Genomic DNA, 20,280 nt, shown 5'->3' with positions numbered 1-20,280 from the left:
CTCATACTAAACAGTTTAGCGCCTGCCAGTTTTCCTTATGTACTTTTTATAATTTTAGACTCGTAATTTTTATACTTTTTTACACTGATAAACCATAAAAGAGGCGCAGAGTAAAGAAAGACATAACAAGCTCTATATACAGACAGAAGTCAGACGTCTGTGTCTAACAGAAGCAGGGGTCAACAAACAGGCAGGCAGGGGCATCTCTGGCAAAAGGTGAATGATGGACAAGATGAAATGATGAAAATGTGAGATTTTGGGTCATGAGCAACTGACTAATGCACGCAACTAGTAAGAATTCATGGGGTTATACTTGTAGGCCTCCTAATGAGTACATAACAGACCTGGAGGTGTGGCTGATGATCAGTGGGCGGAGCCAGAGGTAAATCCTGGATGTGTAGGAGGTTCCATGACAACGATATGCAAATTCAAATGAATTTTAAAATGCGCCGATTCAAAGATTTCCACATTTTATCACGACCCCTGAGTGGAAAACAGCAGGAGGTGAGTTAAAATGTGTGTGTCTAGAACCTTTGTCAGCGTGCGACTGCGTGGCGGCGTCCGTCTGAAAGCCCGGCAGTTTCTGCTCTAACTGCGGGACTGTGCGGGACTGTGCTCATTAGAGATAATTGAATGACTAAGACGTATCGAGTCTCCTGGCGGGAGCTTTTCCTGTTCTGGCAAACACACACAAATGGCTTCTTTTGTTCTGATCATCGGCACTGGCACAAGGCAGACTACGCTGGAGCCTACAGATGGACCAAGGTTCTGGTGGGCTGACATAGGTGCCCCTGGCGGGCATCTCTACAGAGGGTCCTCTTTGTCTCTACTGCCCTCTTCCCTCTCTCTCTCTCTCTCTCTCTCTCTCTCTCTCTCTCTTTTTCTCCCTCAGTTGCAAACTGAGGTGAACATCTCGATCGGTGGAAGTAATGTTAACCATTTCCTGTTTAAGAATGCTGTTAACCTGCTTCATGTGCACTGCGGCCTAGCGGTGAGATCTCTACACGGGTCTGCTTAGTCTTGCTGTGACCTTTTCTGTGTCCAAAGGTGGGTAGTGGCTACGTTTGTTCAGTTACATATACATATTTAATTTCAATTCATTTTCGACTTTTCTATAGTATATTTTTGAAGAAAAAAAAATAGTTTTAACTTTTTTTTTGCCTTGCTTTTTGTCAGTACTCTCTCCTTCAAACTTCATCGTTCATTTTGGAACCATCAAAAGTATCACCAGAAAGAAAAGAATATTGCCTAACAAATGTAATTCCCAATGCTGAAAGCTTTGTTTACACTGCAGTACTTCAGGTAACTCGGTACCTGGTAGTTTGTGGACTCCCATGAAAGTAGATCTTGTTCAGAGTAATTTTACTTTTGTCTGAGTCCTCGTTTAATTGGAGTTCTAACGCCTTTGGTTGAGTCTGGCTCTCGCCTTCTGTGCCTACCTGCGTCTGTACTGCAGGGAGTCCCTGCCAGCGTGCAGAGCGGCTCGGCGCGTGCCAACCAGCAGGCACAGAGGCCTGCTGCATCTCAGCTCGCCAGCAATTAACATACACCTGCGATTCAGAGCTTTAAGACAAACACGCGAGACCGCGTAGCCTGTCTACCTGTGTTTTAAAATCCACTCTGTCCATGCACGGTGACTTGTGCAAATGTGGAGTACATGGGCCCGTGGAGTGGATCATTCACTGAGTGGGGGAATGTTGTGTGATAGAGTCTCAGTAATTGGTAACACTTGACATTAGAGTTTCTTAACTAACATTAGAGTTGTCCAGTAATACTGGACTGATTTTGTGTGCCTTATTTGGTTAACATTACTTATAGGTTAATGATGCTAAAGTGTATTAATGTTATAAATAATGTTAATTAGTGAAGCTTCAATGTTAAGCATTCTTGACCGGTGTGTTATCCCTGTCCTTCCCTGTACTGGTACCATTGTGCAGCGTGGCTGCTCATCACAGTGCTGCAGGGCCTGCTACACCCACGCTATGCCCACGCTACGGCCCCTTCCTCTCACACATGGACAGGGCTGCTTTCTCCACAATTCACCCACACTGTCACATCACAGCGTCGCACAGATATCTGGTGTCTGCTCGATGGACGGTCCTGCTGGATACTGACATCTTGCTAAGCACATCTGAGGGAGGCACTGTCAGGAATTTTCCTCGAGTTTCCACATGAAGAGATAAAAGGCTGAAGTGCAATTGATAAGTAGTTTTTGTTGTTGTTGTTTTTTGAGCAGGACCCAAGGGGTGAATTTCTCTCAGCTGAAAAGTGAGTCCATTTCACATGGAAAAGCTCACTGGATTCTGAGAGATTTTATCATGGCAGACGTCTTATGTGGAAGCGTTGAGTGCCAGATCGTACTGTCCTTTGTACAAAGACACCAGGACGTTTCATGTCACGTTTGACAAGATAAGACCATCTTAAGTGTCCCAAAGCATCATTCTGTACTGGGGTGTGATCTGCAAGTATTAAACTTATATTTACCCACTAAACATGAACGCATAATCACTGTATTTATGCAATTAAATTACAGCTGAGTAGTGTTAAAGGAAAGCAGTGTTAAAGGAACCAGGTCTTTTAAATTCCTAAAAAACAAGCCAAAGGCGACAGTGACTTAAGAGAAGGGAACAGACCTCCTCAGGACCCAACTGCAAAAGGGAAAACCGTCCTACTTTACGTGACACTTGATAGCATTTCAGTTTTATTTATCTAATGAAATAAGTTGATTGCATGGCTCTGGTAAGGCACAGAACCCAAGTGTCAAGGACTTTGTCATTGTATCCTGCTTCCCACAGTGGATTTGTATAATGTATTTGTAAAAATGATGCAGACAATAAGGTTGTGTGTCCCTAAGCTGCACAGAGATCTTACGATGCTCTCAACACAGGTGACGTGCGCTATACTGCAGAGCCAAAAAAAACCCAAAACAAACTGAGTTGATTGATTCTAATTCATTTTACAACTGCATCAAATATAATTTTGTTTATGACTATCTTTAGGTGCAATTTTATGGTGTCTAGAATAATTGTATATGCAAATGGATTACGAATTACGGTCGTCTGCCTAATGGTCATCTGCCTCGGGCATTTAGATGCTGATGGGAGTCCTTTCTTCCTCGGTCAGGTGAACTCCAACCCACCAACAGTGTCATGTGACTGGGATTTACCGAGCATCCGTGTCACTGATTTCCAGTGCCAGTCTGTCCATTGTAAATGAACTGGAAACAGGTCAGAGCGCCAGAGCCAGAGGCAGGTCACAAATCTCACGTGACCTCTGAGAAACATCACCCCTGGCTCGGTGAACGGAGCCTGCAGGAAAAGCCCTGCCTCTTTCTGAGATTCCACCGGGATTCCACCAATCTCACGCTTGGGCGCATGCCTGACAGAGCTGCACGGCAACCAAGAGCACATACGACTTATCCAAGCCTCGTTGCCATAACAACACCTAACACCACCTACCACCACGGCAACTGAGAACACATAAGACCTACAACCTCCAATCCTTATCGCCATAACAACACCTAACACCACCTACCGCCACAGCAACCGAAGACACATGCGACCTACGACCTGCGAACCTCATCGCCATACCGACACCTAACACCACCCACCACCACTCTACCTGTTCATGTTTTGTTATTGCCATGGTGATATTATTTCTGGCTTGGCATCACGACACCCATGTCGAAGCATATGGCCCTGTTCCCTCGTGACTCCACCACTAACGCATGCACTTTAACAAACAGCCTCAACTCGCTTCAGGTCGAGCAGATCGGAACAGGGCGTCTGCATGCGTTGGGAGAACTCCCATTTCCTCATCCCATCCACCAGGCATACGCTCAGCCAGAAAGACACTGCCAGATCCCATCAGGAATGGAATCGCTCCAGGCATGACAGCGAGGCGTCACCACGAAGGACAACGTCCCACCACCCAAAACTAAGCGCATGAGTTGATGATACGCGTATGCAGACAAAAGCACAGCTGAGGTGTGACTGCAACATTAGCAGAGGAAAGAATGCCTCGCCGGCCGGTTACGGTCGACATTCTGTTGCTGTTGTTTGTATGCACCGCTGCATGGATCCAGTAGTATTGGCAGTACAGCGAATTTGAGCATCGTGTCTTTGTATGTGTATGTCTTTGTATAGATTTCAGCGGAAGATTAAGACGGCTTGGAGTAAAACAGTCTCTGGCAAGCCTGGTGTGCCATTGCTATTGTGTTGTGGGTGTGAAAGCTCAGAAACGCATGCTGAACACAGGCACTGGATAGCTTTTCCTCCGAAACACTGTTCCATTTTTTTCCCCGTGCCATATTTCTGGAACTTAGGTCATGGCAAAGCTGAGTATTGAATATCAACTTCTATGATTCAATAAAAGATTTTTGTCCTATGAAAACACTCATACACAAATAGACGTACATGTATCCTGAGGCAGCTCTTGAGGACTTTCCAGCACAGAGAAACAATAATCGTTTGTCATTGTCGGATGCCCAAGGATGAAATGAATTCCAGTGTTTAGCCGGTATTGTTCTGTGCGATGGTGAGACTCCCGCAGCGTTTAGAATAAACGCCTGGCAGGAAGAGGAGAGCAGAGACTCAGAGTCCTGTCATGTTGAGTTTGCAAGCAACCCAAACAGAACTGGTACTAAAACACTCCAATCTAAGCAGAAATGTTGGGGCTGTTTTTCCTGAAGAAAGATGATCTTAAGTAACTATTTCGTTTATTTAGCCGAGGTCATAATCCTTACTGTGATCTGGTAGCCTAAATAAAAAGTTCTTCAAACAAAAACAAAGTTGTCGTGGTGTGTGTTTGCAGAGGCCGGTAAAGTACAAATCGTCTGGAAACTCTTTTAGTGTTGGAAGAAACCCCCCCCCCCCCCCCCCCGGGAAACGGGACTTTATTCACGATAGTGAGGGTCGCAGTTTAACAGTACAACATTCAAACCCATTTGAGTCTGTCTCAGGTGTTCGTGAAATGCGCTGAAGATGAAATGAAAAGACGTTTCGAGGGCCGTTTCCGAAATACCGCGCCTGTGTCTTAATCCGTGATTGGTTTTGTGACTGGGGGTCTCCCAACTTCTGTCCCTCCCCTTGGACCTGGAGGTCGCGGCTGTGCAGCTGTGCAGCTGTCAGCAGAGGCTGCGAGCCGAAGAGCGCGCACAGGCGAGCTCGGAATTTGCAACTTTGTAACTGCATGGCAGAGTGAGAGGAACGGCGCGAGGTAAGACAAAGCTGTCGCGAGCGTCGGTTCTGGCCGCGCGCGCCGCAGACGGGACGCATTTCGCTATGTTGATATTACTGGGGATTATTGAACAACGTGCACGCTCGCTTTTATTGCCAGAGTACAAAACCCCTTTTTAAGGGAGAACATTAAGTTACATACGCTGAATGCCAAAGCGCAAACTGTTACCCAACTCCTGCCACTGGTGTTTTAGCAGTTCTCCCTTTCTCCAGTAATTTTTTTTTTTTTTTTTTTTTTTTTTTTTACATGCATGTAAAACATCTGTTGATGTTTTGGCTGTAGTATTTGCATATTTGATAAGCGCACGTAAATTTTGTTAAGCCGGTTTACCGTGATGGAATCGGTACTGTGCACGCAAATTCGTAGCTCTTAAAACTACTGAGCATTTGGAGAAGGGTAAGGTTTGTCGGTGATCTTGGAATAAATCCGGATAAATTGCATTAATTGGCAGCACTCTATTAACTCGCAAGTCAGCGTGCACAGATAGGCGTCCTTATTCATTTGGAAGCACTTTTTTATGCCTCATATATATATATATATATATATATATATATATATATATATATATATATATATATATATATATATATATATATATATATATATATATAAACATTTCAAAATGTTTTAAATAACTTTCACAGCCCAGACTTCGAGGCGTTTTAGAGCTAATGCGAGCTTTGGAAACTCAAAGAGCGTTTACCTTCATCTGTAGTGAAATCTGAAGGTTCAATTCCGTAAGGACTCAAAAGATCTCCAAAGCAAACAGAACCTGCGCAAAAGTTGATTCCGGCAGTAGGGCTTTCAGGGCAAAAGCAATTTACCAGACACTTCCAACAGAAAGAACAAACTTAAATAATGAACCGGAAAAAAAAGAAATGATGGTTTGCATTGGTATGCATTTTTTAATGGCGGTCTATAACTTCACTTACTGTGGTTTTCACTTGTTCAGAAAAGAAAGACTCCGGCTCTTGCAGAAGTACTACATTGCATTAAAGAGCCACATAACACCTCATCAGCAAATTGCTTGGGCTTAAGTTCACGCAATGTTCACTCAGCAGAAACCATCTGGAGCTGAACGCCAGTAATAAGGGGCACTGGCCCTAAAGACCTCTTTCATAACACAGTTTCAATGACTGCAGTGCACGGTAGAGAAAAATCACAGCTGCGCAATGAATAGCCAGGCAAACTGCATAAAATAAGCGAATGCATGCATAATTCAGTTTAATACTAATGTCAGTATACTCCTGTCGCAAGGCTTAGTACTCTTGTTAGCAAAAAATAATGAAAAACAATTATTCTTCGAAAAACATTCACTGCCCGTATCGAGGGGCACATTAATGGCACTAAATTCAGTCCTCTGCCATGCATACAGTTGAGTGATTATGGGGAAATTTGCTCATGACGTCAGGATGGAACAGCCCTGTGGTTGTAAGTCTTGGGATGGACTTTAAGAGGCTGAGCTCAACTAGGAAGCCAGATGTTGGTTTTTAATCCAGAACTCTAGACTGGGTCAAAGAGCACCACAGGACATCTGGAGCACCCTTCCTAACTGGCCTTCTGCTCCCTCCCTCTCTCTCTCTCTATCTATCTATCTATTTTTCTGTCTTGCTCTGTTCAATTCTCTTTATCTCGCTCTCTGTCTCACTCTGTTCAACTCTCTCTCTCTGACTCTCTCTTTCTGTCTATATTGCTCTGTCTCTGTCTCTCTCACTCTTCATCTCTCTATCTCTGTCTATCTTGCTCTGTTCATCTCTCTCTCTATCACTCTCTGTCTCTCTCTCTGTCTATCTCTCTCTCTCTATCTCGCTGTCCATCTCTCTCACTCTGTCTAGCTCTCTCTCTCTCTCGCTCTCTGTCTCTCTCTCTCTGTTTATCTCTCTCTCTCTGTCTATCTCTCTCTCTCTCTCTCACTCTCCCCTAGGCTCTTCTGACCACCGGTGGTTTCTGGGACAGGAGGCAACCTTCCGCCCGTTCTTTGCGGGCTGCAGAAAGCTCAGCCGAGACCCTCCAAAGTCAGCGCCAGGCTGACCAGGAAGCGGCTGGTCAGGATGGACCTGCTGAGGTTGCTGCTCCTGCTGTGCATCAGTGGCTGTCTGTGCCAGCAGGATTGCACCGGGGTGGACTGCCCCGTCCTTCACAACTGTATCGAGCAGCTTCTGGAGACCAACGTCTGCTGCCCCACTTGCTTACAGATCGGCTGCAGCTGCGAGGGCTACCAGTACTACGACTGCATGCACGCCGGCTTCCAGAATGGCCGAGTGCCTGAGGGAGAGTCCTACTTCGTAGATTTCGGAAGCACGGAGTGCTCTTGCCCGCAGGGGGGCGGAAGGATCGGCTGCCATTTCATTCCGTGCCCGGAGCTGCCTGCTAACTGCATTGAGGTCTTGGAGCCCACGGATGGGTGTGCGCAGTGCAAGCGGATTGGCTGCACCCACATGGCGCAGCAGTACGAGGCCGGGCATTCCTTCCGCGTGGACCCCTGCCAAGTCTGCCACTGCCCCAACGATGGCGGGAAACTAATGTGCTACCCGATCCCTGACTGTGACCCACGGAGAACCCACAAACCCACGCTCACCACCTCCACGGAGGAGAGTCCAGCCTGGAGGGGTACCAGTGATCCCATCCGGCACGTCCTCGACCGTCAAGGGTCCTTCTCCAAACCATTTGCACTGTTGCACGCAGACAAGCTGCCTCCTTTCAATCTGAGCCCAACCCACATTGGTGATGAGGAGGAGGAAGAGGAAGAAGGGGAGGAAGATGACTACGACTACACTACTACAGATTCCTTTGAGCCGTCTTCGCGCGACCTCGTCTCTCCCACGGGGTCCTCCATTGTTCCGGCACCTCATGCAGAAAACATTCCTGCTGGTCGAGCTTTCCGTGAGGGTGCCAAGCAGGAGCTAAAAGAAAGATTCGGAGTTCACAAGCTGACCCCAAACAGGCAGCCGTTTCCGTTACAAGACGGCTCCATTTTGGCTCTCCTGGACAGTAAAGAAACGACTGGTGGGACAAGATACGAGTTTCACAACAACACCCTCAAAAAAGATGCGTTAAACATTTCCGAAGACAGCACAAATGAGGATCAATTTCCAATTTACAGAGCGAATGCAGATAACGAGGAATTCTCTGTTCACGGAGATACCCAGAGTTTTAGCCTTTATAAAGTCAACACTGACAACAATGTCCCAGAAGAAAAGAACACAGAGTTTGAGGGCTTCGCCATTCCCAAAGAGACCGCGGATAGTGGCGGGTCTGACTACGAGCACATCGCATACACTGACGCGTTCACGCCCTCTCCGGCAGCGACAACTCAAACCCCACCTCGTCTATGGGAGACAGAGGCCACGGCACCGTGGCCCCCGACCGACCGCAGTGTTTGGGCAGAACGGACTCTGCCGCTCGAGCCGGATGCCGGAGCTGATTCCGTCTGGCGCAGAGATGAGGTCAGTATGACCTTGACTACGGTGCCGTCAAACGATGTCACAGACAGCGGCAGGAATCCCGAGGACGACCGGATGGATGACAAATGGGAAGAAACCACCGTTAGCAGTTTAGAGGCCAAGACGGAAAGCGACTCGGGCAGAGGCCCCGTCCGTTCGGCGTGGAGGAGGGTCGAGATTGAAGGGACGCCGGGGTCCTCCACGGCCCCTACCATGAGATTCAGCCCAACCAGCCAACCACTGGAGGACAAGACCCTGGGCCCATTCCACGTGGGAGCGGAGGAGGAGGTGGAGAGGGAAGAGAAAGAACACCACCTCGGCTCCTTTCCCAAAGGCCATGAGGGTGAGTACACAAGCGCTTTGTTTTCCCTAACAACTGCTCCGAGCCACGCACGTGCATCTGGGCCTTGTTCGGACCTCGAGATCGGTTTTAATGTGCTTTGACCGACGGTTGACGTTGACCAGGCACGGCACGCCACAGTCGAGCCTGATCCCACTAACAGCTGTGGCTGCACGCTTACAACGGCGACGCTGCGGAGCGCAGAGTGTCGCCGATCAAAATGGGCCTTTCTCACAAAGGCCGCGATGACTTGCTTTCGCAGCTAACACGACACCTCTACCGCAAAACACTTTGCTGTGATTTCACAGCACGCGCGAACACCGTTTTCGCCTTCCGTAATTGATTTTGGCACTTTAACGCCTGTTGACTTTTTACTGGAAATTTGAGAGCGAGCGCAAGCATTCGACAGTGGGATCGGCGAGCACAAATATTCAACAACGCACCTCCCCGTTGAACACATCCTCCTCGCTCTTCCCAGACAAATTAACACAATCCCTCGCGCAACAAAGCACCCTTGTATCGTCTAGTGAGCTCTAAGACTCTATTAGCACAGGATGCCAAGACTTGTAACTGCACCCTAGGCTGCAAAGCGGTGCGTGCCTGAGTAGCGTTTATACGATCAGCTCGTGAAATTAGTTTAGACTCGAACCGCATCTGTGAAACTGTTTAACGGAACAGTTCAGCGAGGGCGCGAGGGGACCTCTGCACTTTGTCTTTTTCCAAATAAAACTGTGAACATGACACAGAATGTGGCATCAGGGTGGATTTAGATTCACACCCATAAACCCTTGCCAACAGTGGAAAATATCATCACTGACGTAAATCAAGTTAGCTCAAGTTTCCTGTGTTTTTTTTTTTCTTTCTGAGGTGCTACGCTGCTGAACACAATGAGTGGTTTCTGTGTTTAATCCCTTCTCAAATAGAACTATGCAGTATTGACACAGCTTTCGAAAATGTGTCACTCTGACGATTCAGTGTGTCCTCTGTTTGCTGCTTTTTTAATTACTGTCTGGCATTTCAGCTAATCAGAGCCAGCCTTTCCATTATTTCAGCATTACAGCTGCGCGGTCGTATATCTCATTTAGATGAAAAGGTCAACTAATTGTGTGTGAGCACCTGGAGGTGCCGGCCCTGCACGTCTGGTGTAGGTAGCATGCTGATTTAAGATCAGTTCTACATTTCCCCTTCGTGGTCAAGGTTTGATTGCAAGGGGTTTTTAGAGAGAGAGAGAACTGCCCTAGGTCAGTGCTGAGGGGTGTCTTGGACCCAGAACGCACATTCCGTGTTGGGCCAGATAAGTAGGAGAACTCTCGTTATCCTGTTGTGTGCAATGGGCTATGCCTCAACCAAAGGGCTCTCTCAGAATAGCAGCACTCGGGGCTCATGACAGGTAGCTTCTCCACCTCCTATATGTCAGATAGCAGTGCGAGGAGAAAGCTTTTTATCGCACTGATAACACAGATGCTGCAAGGCAGCCCAGCTGTTTATCGTTACGCTCATGTATGGTCACAAGAAACATGCCCCGAATTTGCACCAGCTACAGAGTGCTCTGGGTGATATGTCCAGTTTGTCAGCAATGCCTTGTGAATCATGGATGACGGACATGATTGAGGACCAAGTCTGAGGTCGCAATTTCACATTAATAGTACATGATGAACTGGTAGAACATGTAAGAGCTTGTTTCCTGCATTTGGAAGACACGTGTTATTACTGTAAGTTACAGGAGACGACAGACTGGTTCTTTGAACCACAATTAACACTGAACAATACGTCATTACTGTAACCCAGATATGACAGACTGGTTCTTTGAACCACAATTAACGCCGAACAATACGTCATTACTGTGACCAAGATATGAGAGAGTGATTCTTTGAACCACAATTAACGCCAAACAATACGTCATTACTGTAACCGTGATATGACAGACTGGTTCTTTGAACCACAATTAACACTGAACAATACGTCATTACTGTGACCAAGATATGAGAGAGTGATTCTTTGAACCACAATTAACGCCGAACAATACGTCATTACTGTAACCATGATATGGCAGAGTGATTCTGTGAGCCATCTTAACTGTGGGAAAAGTATTTTACACAATATAAGTCATTTTCAGACACCATTCCAGTTCTGCCACCACTGACAGACTAAAGTGAAAAGCAGGTAACAGACGGCCTGCTGTACGTAGATGATAACGAGAGGGCTTCGTTGGGAGAGCTGATTATCCCAAGCCTGGCACTTAGTGCGGCGTGAACTGCAGAATTCAGGTAGGAGCCAGTTTGAGTTTTTCTACTCGGCAGTTTGTTCAGGTGACTCACCCGCTTGCACGGCGGCAGAAACGGGCGCTCTACCGTTCATGTGATCAGATGCCTTACATGAAGCCACCCACGTACCGCTACATTTTAAAGAGATTCTTTGATACTTTTTCGCTCTATGCAAAAAAATAAATAAATAAATAAATAAAATGTGGACAGTGTGTCAACCTCAGACAGTGCTGTGTCTACTGGGTTGCATTAAGCATGCATGAGTGACATTCATTTAGTGATTTTAAACTTCCAAACCCATGCACAAAATGGAAAGATAAACTGTCCTTATTGCAACATGCTGCCTCCTTTTTATTAGAACTGAAAAAGAAGATTTATTCGGGGAGGACATGGACAGTGGTGTGTGTCAAGCCTCCCTGATGAACGATTCTTCCGAAAAGTTGGACTCCAATCCATGGGGAAACTGTCGACGCGGATTGATGTGTGAGGCAAACTTTTGGCAGTCCTGGGAACAGGGAACTGTCCCGAGCGCCCTCGGGATCCGGACAGGATTAAAGCTTCCGCATAGTACATTTGGAGGTTCAAACACACTGCAACCGTTAACATACTACCGGAGAAAAGCACACATGCTGCTTTTTACTGTATGGTGGACCTGCTTGCAGCTAAGCATGAAATGGAGCAACGCTTACATGATACATGTATTTGTGACACTTTTTGAAACTTTGAAACAGTTGAATATTTCCACAAAATATTGGTAATGTTCCCTTTTGACATCTGTACCAAGGATATTTGTTTTGGTTGTCGTATTAGTCACCCTGGATGCAATCTGTGTTTCACAGATAACAGTTGTGATTATGTCAGTATTAGACCTACTCGTGCTATCAGACCTACCTGTACTATAAGGCCTAAGAGTATCATTAGACTAATCTGTAATATCAGACCTACTTGTACATTTAGGTCTACCTGTAATATCAGACCTACCTGTACCATTGTATGTACCTGTACTAGCAGGCCTACCTGTACTGTGAGACCTAAATGTACTATTAGAGCTACAAGAACCTCTACTGCAAGTGACTATAGGTCTATTCTCAGAGAGTGGGGATGAGATGGACCCTTATGTTGAATCATGTGGGTATAAATAATGAAATATCTTTCCTCAGGGCTTTAAAAGGACCCCATATATTATGTTCACCAGCGCAGCGCACAGTGACACTGTCCGTTCGAAAACATACGTGTTCAAAGCAGCATGTCTAAGTCACCGCGTCGATGCAGTGCGGTTCCTTGCTCGTGACAAATATTGCAGGATTGTCACAGTTTATTCTCAAATACACCCCCCCTCCCCATTTCTGGACTCTTGCCGTGGTCCGGTCTCGAGTAGTATTGTATTTCCAACATTACGGTTGATGTTGGACAGGCCTGGACAGCCTGCTCCACACAGCCTTGAGCTCACTGTCGACCTCACTGGGTGGGAAAGGGAGTTTGGCCTGGGGTCAATTTGAATTTAAAACGGGTTTCTGCGTTTAATCACCTGTTGAATTGCCTTCATATTGTGATAATGTGCTCCCATGCAAGGAGCGTCTAAGCCTTCTGCGTAGCTGCGGCAGTGAGACCAGTTTACATCCTGTGACAGATTTACATGGTTGTGAAAACAGCACATCACACGAAGGGCTTCCTTCGCTCTTCGCCGCGTCTGGGCGCTCCACCATCGCCCCAGCTGCAGTACGCCTCCGTCCCATTGCGGGCCCTGAGGTGCTGAAACACCTTCCCTTCTAACCATGAAAGCAGGTACGACACGCACGACACCCCGGTTCCTTCTCGCCCCAGGGTCACTGCTTGGACAGCAACACCGTGCTCCTAGACTGGACACCCGTACGCTAACAACAGAGAATCAACTGAATCGTGCTGTCTGGCCTTGAAAACGTTGCAAATTCTCTTGAGCCGAGGCCAAGGGAAACACTGCCCCACTGGCAGGATGGCTGGCTTTGGGCCAGAAGCAGACTTGGTGTATTACCTTCTTGAGAAGTTGTGGAATATTATTGCGTTTCGTTGCCTCTCCGCTCAGAATGTCCTCCTAGTTTGTCCAGTCTCTCTCGGAAATAGGAGCTGGTGGAATAATTCTCTCATCTCAGCTGATAGCTTAACTTTGTAGTGACCTATTTCTGCGGCTCCTATGTGTGGATATCCCAGCCCAGGGTAGGCCAGCTCATATGTACAGCTTTTATGCATGGATATCTAAGCACACCAGTCATATTGGGTCGCAATCCTCAACACCCTGTCATTTCATTTTTTTCTATTTTCTGTCACATTGCTGCTTCTGAATAGTCATACATGTGTAAATTGAGGCAACAAAATATGATTTGAATATTTCTTATTACATTGAGAATATAAGTTGCCCTGTGGATGGGTTTGCTCGTAATTAAAGCTGTGCAGTGATGGTAGAAATAATGATTTGCTCTACAACTAGCTAACCACGAAAGGCCGTGATTAAAAGGTTAACAAGTTCAAATTAGTCTTATGGCCAAATGAAAATAATTCCTAGTTATATGCTGCAGACACACAATGAAGCACACGAATGTGTGTTGTGTTGCGCTCCTTGTCTCATGCTGGCTGTTCTCTTAGCGTTTAGATGAATTACAGTTTACACAATCCAATAAATTGCAGACAAAGAGGCCTGTGTCCAGGCTCAAATGTGCTGTCTTTATTAACCAAGATTAATAACTCAACTCACACTTGCCATAACTCTGGAGACCTCGCTTATGACATTTGCCAGATGCCCTTAACCAGAGCAGGACTCTTACTGGCATAACATGGTGCATTTGACCAGACGATCAGACGGACTGAACCCCAGTCCCCAACTAAACTACACCAACCACATAACTGGTTTCTGTTCTGTCCTTTGACCCACCGGAGTCTCTCAGCTTATCTCCAAGTACAGTAAGATGAATAGCCAAGCGCCTTCCACCTATTGTCCTGACGCCATTAGCCCTGTTGCTTGTTTACTCACAGAGAACACAGGCAGCCTTGTTAAGTGCTTGCTGCTCTCTGAAGCCCCTGGTTTACTGGGCGAGAAGCCCCGTTTGGGAGAGTTATAATGGGGAGGTGCTCATTAAGGGCTTTGACTGCTACTAGGAATGTGCTCTTCAATCAACAAGCACGCTTGTGTTTCTCAGGGCATTAAGATATAGATCTTTTATAAATATGTGAAACAATAGCAGTCTCAAGAAAGATCTCGCTGCAATGCAGAGAAACAGAGAGAGAGAGAGGGAATGAGAGAGGGAGAGTTTGTTTGGGAGGGGATGTTTGGAAAGAAATTATTAGGAGTCAAAGTTCCCAATTAAAGAACTCTGATATCACAACACCAAGTCTAATCTCTGTCCTCAGAAAGCTCATATAAGCCTTTTAGTAGAAGTTGAGGCTAACACGCCCGAACCCGTTGGTTTCCCCCAGTGATGTGACTTATCCTGTGTGCTGTGAAAACGTAAGCTGTGCCACAACCGGAGCTTGGCGTACAATCATCCTGACCCATGTCCACGTCTCCACAGCCCTGTCCGCGCCGTAGCGTTTCCTGAGTGAGCTGCCGTTGGCGATCTTCCAGACGGCTTAGCCAACGGCTGCGTCTGACCTGCTAGCAGCAGGACGGCCGACACGTGGACAGTCCCAAGAAACAAAGCACAACATGATCAAGAGTTTCTGACCCTTTGACAGAGAGGCTATGGGGTCCTTCCATCTCCAAAACAACAGCAATACAGAGCATAACATTCTAAAATACTGTATTAAATATCCTGGCCGGCTATTATAAGAACCATTACATACATGGTTCAAATAGCGTGATTATGGCATCTGAATCTACTTATTAAGCAAACTTTCAAAACAATATTTTTTGCTTTGATGATGTACCTGGCAAGAGACAAAGGTTTAGTTTGAAATTAGGGAGGATGGGAAACTACAGCTGTGGATGTCATATGCTTTGAAGTATGAAAGCAGTTGCATGAAACCCAGACATCCTCACCCTGGCTTCCGTAGCCTCTCTGCCAGGAGGGTCCTCGTGTACAGTGTCTGAGCCGACATGCGTCTGCCGGTGATGGATTACCAGACGTGATTGGCTTGATGGGAGTCTGGAGACCGGATGCATACAGGGGGTCACTTAAAACAAAGGCACGGCACGCGGTTAAAACAGAAAACTGGAATGTTCTTTTTCTGTGGGAAACAGGTTTTGTGTCTGTATTAATTAACACTAATTAATCAGTTATGTTCTGTAGTGGGCTTAATTAACACTGTTGGGAATGGCTGAGGGATTTCATTTGGTTGAACTGAGAAGTTGAGTCTTATTCAAATTGAACTGGGATGCATCAGACCAGGATAATGAGAAAAGAGGATTCGGAATGCTTACACAGGAAGCGCTGTGACGGACAGCTCGTTTCGGAGCGTGGATGTCAACAGGTGAAGACAGACGGATTGGTAACTAGAGAAAGGAAAGGCAGTGTTGAAACCAGCCAAAACGGATTAAAGACCGACAAGAGCCAACTACCACTGTGGCTTGTTACTTCCACACCAGTCTTGTATATACTGCCTTGCCCTTTGTGGTATTTGTTCTGCATTTTTCTTTGATATTATTCCGTTTTGTATGACACACTGTCTTTTAAAGTTTTGCGGCTGAGCTGCAAAAGCCCAAGTTGTCCTTATTCTTTTTCACATCCGCATTTGTGGACCAGGCAGCATACGAGCTGTAATTTTGGGAGGTCTGCTAATTTGTTGTTTAAAAAAAAATTAAAAAATCGATTTTCATTCTTGGACAAAGGACAATTTGGCTCGCTCATTTGAAATGAAAAACCTTCGAGCCCTCGTTCAGAGCAACGAACCGAGAGGTTCGGTTTATCAAATGCAAGGTTTCGAGTGTCCTGCTCGGACGCGGAGAAGTGCGCAGCAGACCCGTTTCGCTAAATTGCATTTGGAAATATAGCAAACCATTAAAACCCCTCTGTCACCTTTAGTCAGAATAATGCAGTCCACAGGACGTTTGTTTGCTGGGATTGGCTGTGCGTTAGCGCGTGGAGATCCATTTGTCACTGCTAAGGCCGGATCTGCGAGGCCGTAACCCGTGTTCGCAGACTACAGTCTCGCAGGAGGACGTTTTTGCTTGATAGCACACTGCCCTGTTTCGTCACTTCTGGGTCGTTGTCTGGTGTTCCTGGTCTTTCAGAACATGCTGCTTTGGTTTCTCGAAACCTGAGGTGAACGTGGGGTTTCCTGAGTGTCGGTTCCTGCTGACTTATCACCCTGCCTTTACCCAGGGGTCAGAGGTGATGAAACGACGACCAATCAGAATCGATTGCTGACTGATTTCATGGATGGGGGTGAATATTTTTCCCCAGGCAGTGTTCATAATGACTGCATTCTGAACTGATAAAGAACTGTGTTCGTTAAACTGCATTTAATTGCATTATCTTGAGAAGACACGGAAATATCCATTTATGACTTATTGTGCTTTATCATGCAATATTCTGTGATTTTTTCTTTGTTTTTTGCTTTTTTTTGCCTTTGTTGTATTAACTTTGTAAATTCTGTCCCAATTTCCCTTGGGACGACATTCCAAAAATCATACATTTCATATGCTGTTGGTATGCAGCCAGAGGTTAAACTCAAACTGAATACGTGCCTTGAGTTTTATTCCCATCTGTTGCTGAGAGACGACCTCATGCATGATACTGGTCTGTTCTCAGGAGTGCACACTCACACTCTGAAGAGGGACTGGTTAACAGGGTCACGCTAGTCCAAGAACATGGCAGTGACAGTCAATAAACTTCCCATCTCCGAAAGATCACATTACCGCACGACTCCAGCAAGCTATGCAATGGTATTCTGACCAAACTGAAAAAGCTTAACGAGGTTCTTGTTTTGTTTCGGGTTTTTTTGATAAGTACACCCCCCACCAAGAAAATAAAAACATTTTACCCTCTTAAATTTGTCTAGTCACCTTTTTGTTCGAAGCATGAGTGTTTAAAATGTGTTGTGGTACAAAGAGACCAGTGCCAAAATTCTCCCCATTTTACCGGGTTAAAACACACATCTACACCCACATACATGAAACATTGATATTCATAACCCCTCCAGTCGTACTTTTGATCTCATCACTTTAAGGATCTGTTGTTTTTCTTTGAAAATGCTTTGTTTCGCACTCATCTGCTCTGCAAATGAGCCTCCAGGGGACCCCAGCTAAGTCCAGGGAATCCGTTGGGTCATGTGAGCGTTTAACGCCACGCTGTCTCCACTCGGACGCACGAAAGATCCACTGCCACTGCGCTGCATTATAGTCACAGAGAATCTGCTCAGGGCCGCCGGGGGGGGTGTGTCAGTTTGGTGGAAATCCACTGGATGAAGCGCCGCTCGCTGAACACATTCTGGCTTTTGGGACGTCAGCTGTGGATATCCCACTGCTCACCACCCCTCACCTACAAGCTCTCTGCTTTTCGACCTTTCTGCCCAGTTAGTCGGAGCCCCGTTCAGTCGCACGCGCGGTGTGGGTCGTATTGTGGCGCGCTGGCGCGAGAGCAGCAGACCGTTTGAAATCTCTCCCTGCTACATGCCAAACCATGCGCTGACCTCACAGACGAGGACCTGACAGTGTCGTATATCGGCAGCGCGGTGCCATGTGCTACAACCCAGAGTGCCCTGCAGTGACCCACTCAGCAGCCCCGTAGGTCACATGACCAGCCCCAGTCTGCTTGCTGTAAGACAAGGCCTTGGAAAGGCTAACAGTAGAAATCATCCTAACAGTAAAATTCATATGAAAACCTGACGACCTAATATATGCCGCATGTTGACAATACAGTACATTCCCAAAGTCAGGATTTTATAAAGTATTTGCAATCTGTTGCATATTTGTTTTGAGATTATGACATGCAGGAGGGCTGTACTAAGGTTTAGCCTAAGAGCAATTACCTCTGACGAATATTTTTACAAAGAGATTCCCAGTGGTGTAAACGGTAGTTATTCCTCTTTCCCTTTCGAGCTGGTTGGCTTCGTCTGCGTGGGCTCGTCCGGCTCAGGGCTTTCCCTGTGTGGGCCGTGGAACTGCGGAGCAGGTCACACCTCCAGGGCTTTGTTTCTGCCAATCACGCTGAGGGAGCCACGGCTTCTCTTTTAAACAACAGTGGTCTCGGAGACCTGGGGTTATGCACGGCGCCGAGCATTCTGGGAAGCTTGTTTAAGCACTTTCACTTAAATAAATGGTTGTTCAACGGCGTTCCAGGTGGCTCTGCGTTTTAGCAGGTGGCAGAGGAGTAACCCCACCCCACCCCTCTCTCCTGTCAGTCTGTAGATGGAATTGCATCTAACATCTAAATAATGCTGTGCAGTAGTAACCGTTCCCGATCTCTGCTGTGCGCTGCAGTTTCAGGAAGTGCCCCCCCCCCCCCCTGTTTATTTGTCACACAGTAGCCGTGACAACCAGTCTAACGTTTGCTGTGTAGGGAGATATCCTTCACCGGGAGCGTGGCGGCGCAGAGAAAGAGACACTGTTCCGCCCGTTCTTTTTTCCCAAACCACTACTCAAGCGTTCCAGCGTTTACAGTCTCGTAAAAATGACTTCGGCGGAGTCGGGTTTGAGATCAGCTCATTCGCATTCGCCCTGGAAGAAATAAACAAATCAAAACCGCCAACACTTGCACGGAGGGAAAAAAAGGAGCATCAGTCATGAAGTGGAGAGGCTGAGGGGCCGTCCGCTCTGACGCCAGCAGGCCCGTTTCCACCCGGGGAGCGTTTCAGCGGCCTTGATGCCACCCAGGCAGCTGTTACAGGTTCCCTGTCTCCCATCGTCTTTGGAGGCGCTTAGTTAATGAGTGTTTACGCCGCCATTTGAAAGTCAGGCTTCGGGAGATCGAGATCGGCTCTCGGCCGTTACACACCGGAGCCGCTCCCACGGAGTCGTGCAGATTCATCCCTTGTTTGCCTGCGCTGGGAAAAGGATATTTAAGGATAGCTTCGTTTCAGACTAAAGATGGCAGAACAACACAAGTATTCTAGTCATCAGAGACCTCGCTCGATAAACCGCCGGGGCGATCCTTACCGGATTTTGAAACGTCTTCGTGCCTGGAGGCAGAGTTAACGCAAACGGTAGCTGGTTTGCCCGGAGGTGACGTCTGTGATGTGAGCGTACACTTTCAGCGCTGAACCGTTCGCGTGTGCTGTTGTTACTCTGGTGGTACCCACTCATGTTGGAACCCCCCGCCCAAGTCGTGACCCCTGCTGCGCGTTTGTGCAGCAACAAACAAAGCCTGCACTGGTCTGCTGCATCGCCACGTGACACCGCATTTCTGCAGAGACTCATCTCACTTCGGGAGCTGCCTGGCACACACAGACCAGCCCCGCCACAGTACTGGAGTGTGTCCTCGCCTGCTGGTGACCCAGTAACAGCACAGAAGAGCTAGAGGTCTGCCAGCAGTGACCTGACTCTGAATTTTCATGCTCTGATGCTCATAAACAGACAGCTCACACTTCTAAACCGCAATTACGCCCAAGCCTGTAACATTCATTTAGCCGATTCACAGCATGTCAGCCACTCGTGAATGCCAAGATTTATTTTTATTTTCATCGATAGGTTTTTTCGCCGCGCTTCTTTTCAGTGAGTTGATTTTGTCACAGTAATTAGATTCAGGCCCTCTCACTCCCACAGAGAGATGAATTATTCAAACTGATATGAGAATAAATGTGAATAATTACCAAATGTTTCTTTTTTTTCTTCCTTTTAAATTTTTTTTGACTTAGTTTGTTGAGCTTTGGGTAGTGTGGGGTAGGGTGTTAAGGGGTGGGGTAGTGTGGGCTAGGGTGTTAAGGGGTGGGGTAGTGTGGGGTAGGGTGTTAAGGGGTGGGGTAGTGTGGGGTAGGGTGTTAAGGGGTGGGGTAGGCTGTGTGTGTGGGGTAGTGTGGTGGAGGGTGTTAAGGGGTGGGGTAGGCTGTGTGTCGGGGGGAGGGGGTTTGAAAGATTATTGAAATTAAA

General features: G+C 46.9%; 1 protein-coding gene and 1 long non-coding RNA gene across 7 annotated transcripts in view; one reads left to right on the top strand and one right to left on the bottom strand.

Moving 5' to 3' along the window:
* Positions 1-4,951: 4,951 nt before the first annotated feature.
* fbln2 (fibulin 2) overlaps positions 4,952-20,280 on the top strand; it is a 39,553-nt gene continuing 24,224 nt past the window's right edge. For 2 of the 5 annotated variants that reach the window (XR_014119331.1, XM_081705230.1), the window contains exons 1-2: positions 4,952-5,217; positions 7,163-9,024. Coding sequence is in view for 4 of the 5 variants with exons in the window: in XM_081705230.1 (XP_081561356.1) it covers positions 7,290-9,024 (1,735 nt within the window). In the remaining variant the exon portion in view is untranslated. Of the gene's footprint in view, positions 5,218-7,073; positions 9,025-20,280 lie in introns of all 5 variants that reach the window. The other 3 variants (XM_035520291.2, XM_081705229.1, XM_035520292.2) reach the window with 3 other exon arrangements.
* LOC113590016 (uncharacterized) lies at positions 13,958-18,681 on the bottom strand. Of its 2 annotated transcripts, XR_003412061.3 has the most exons (3): positions 18,225-18,681; positions 15,676-15,747; positions 13,958-15,428 (listed from the first exon to the last, which is right to left on the bottom strand). It is a non-coding gene; the product is annotated as an uncharacterized LOC113590016 (long non-coding RNA). The 2 variants fall into 2 exon arrangements; XR_004775361.2 differs by having other exon boundaries at positions 13,958-15,747.

This window comes from Electrophorus electricus, chromosome 22 (assembly GCF_041902795.1).
Source record: "Electrophorus electricus isolate QZ-2024a chromosome 22, ASM4190279v1, whole genome shotgun sequence".
NCBI lineage: Eukaryota > Metazoa > Chordata > Actinopteri > Gymnotiformes > Gymnotidae > Electrophorus > Electrophorus electricus.
This window is presented reverse-complemented; position numbering and strand designations above follow the sequence as displayed.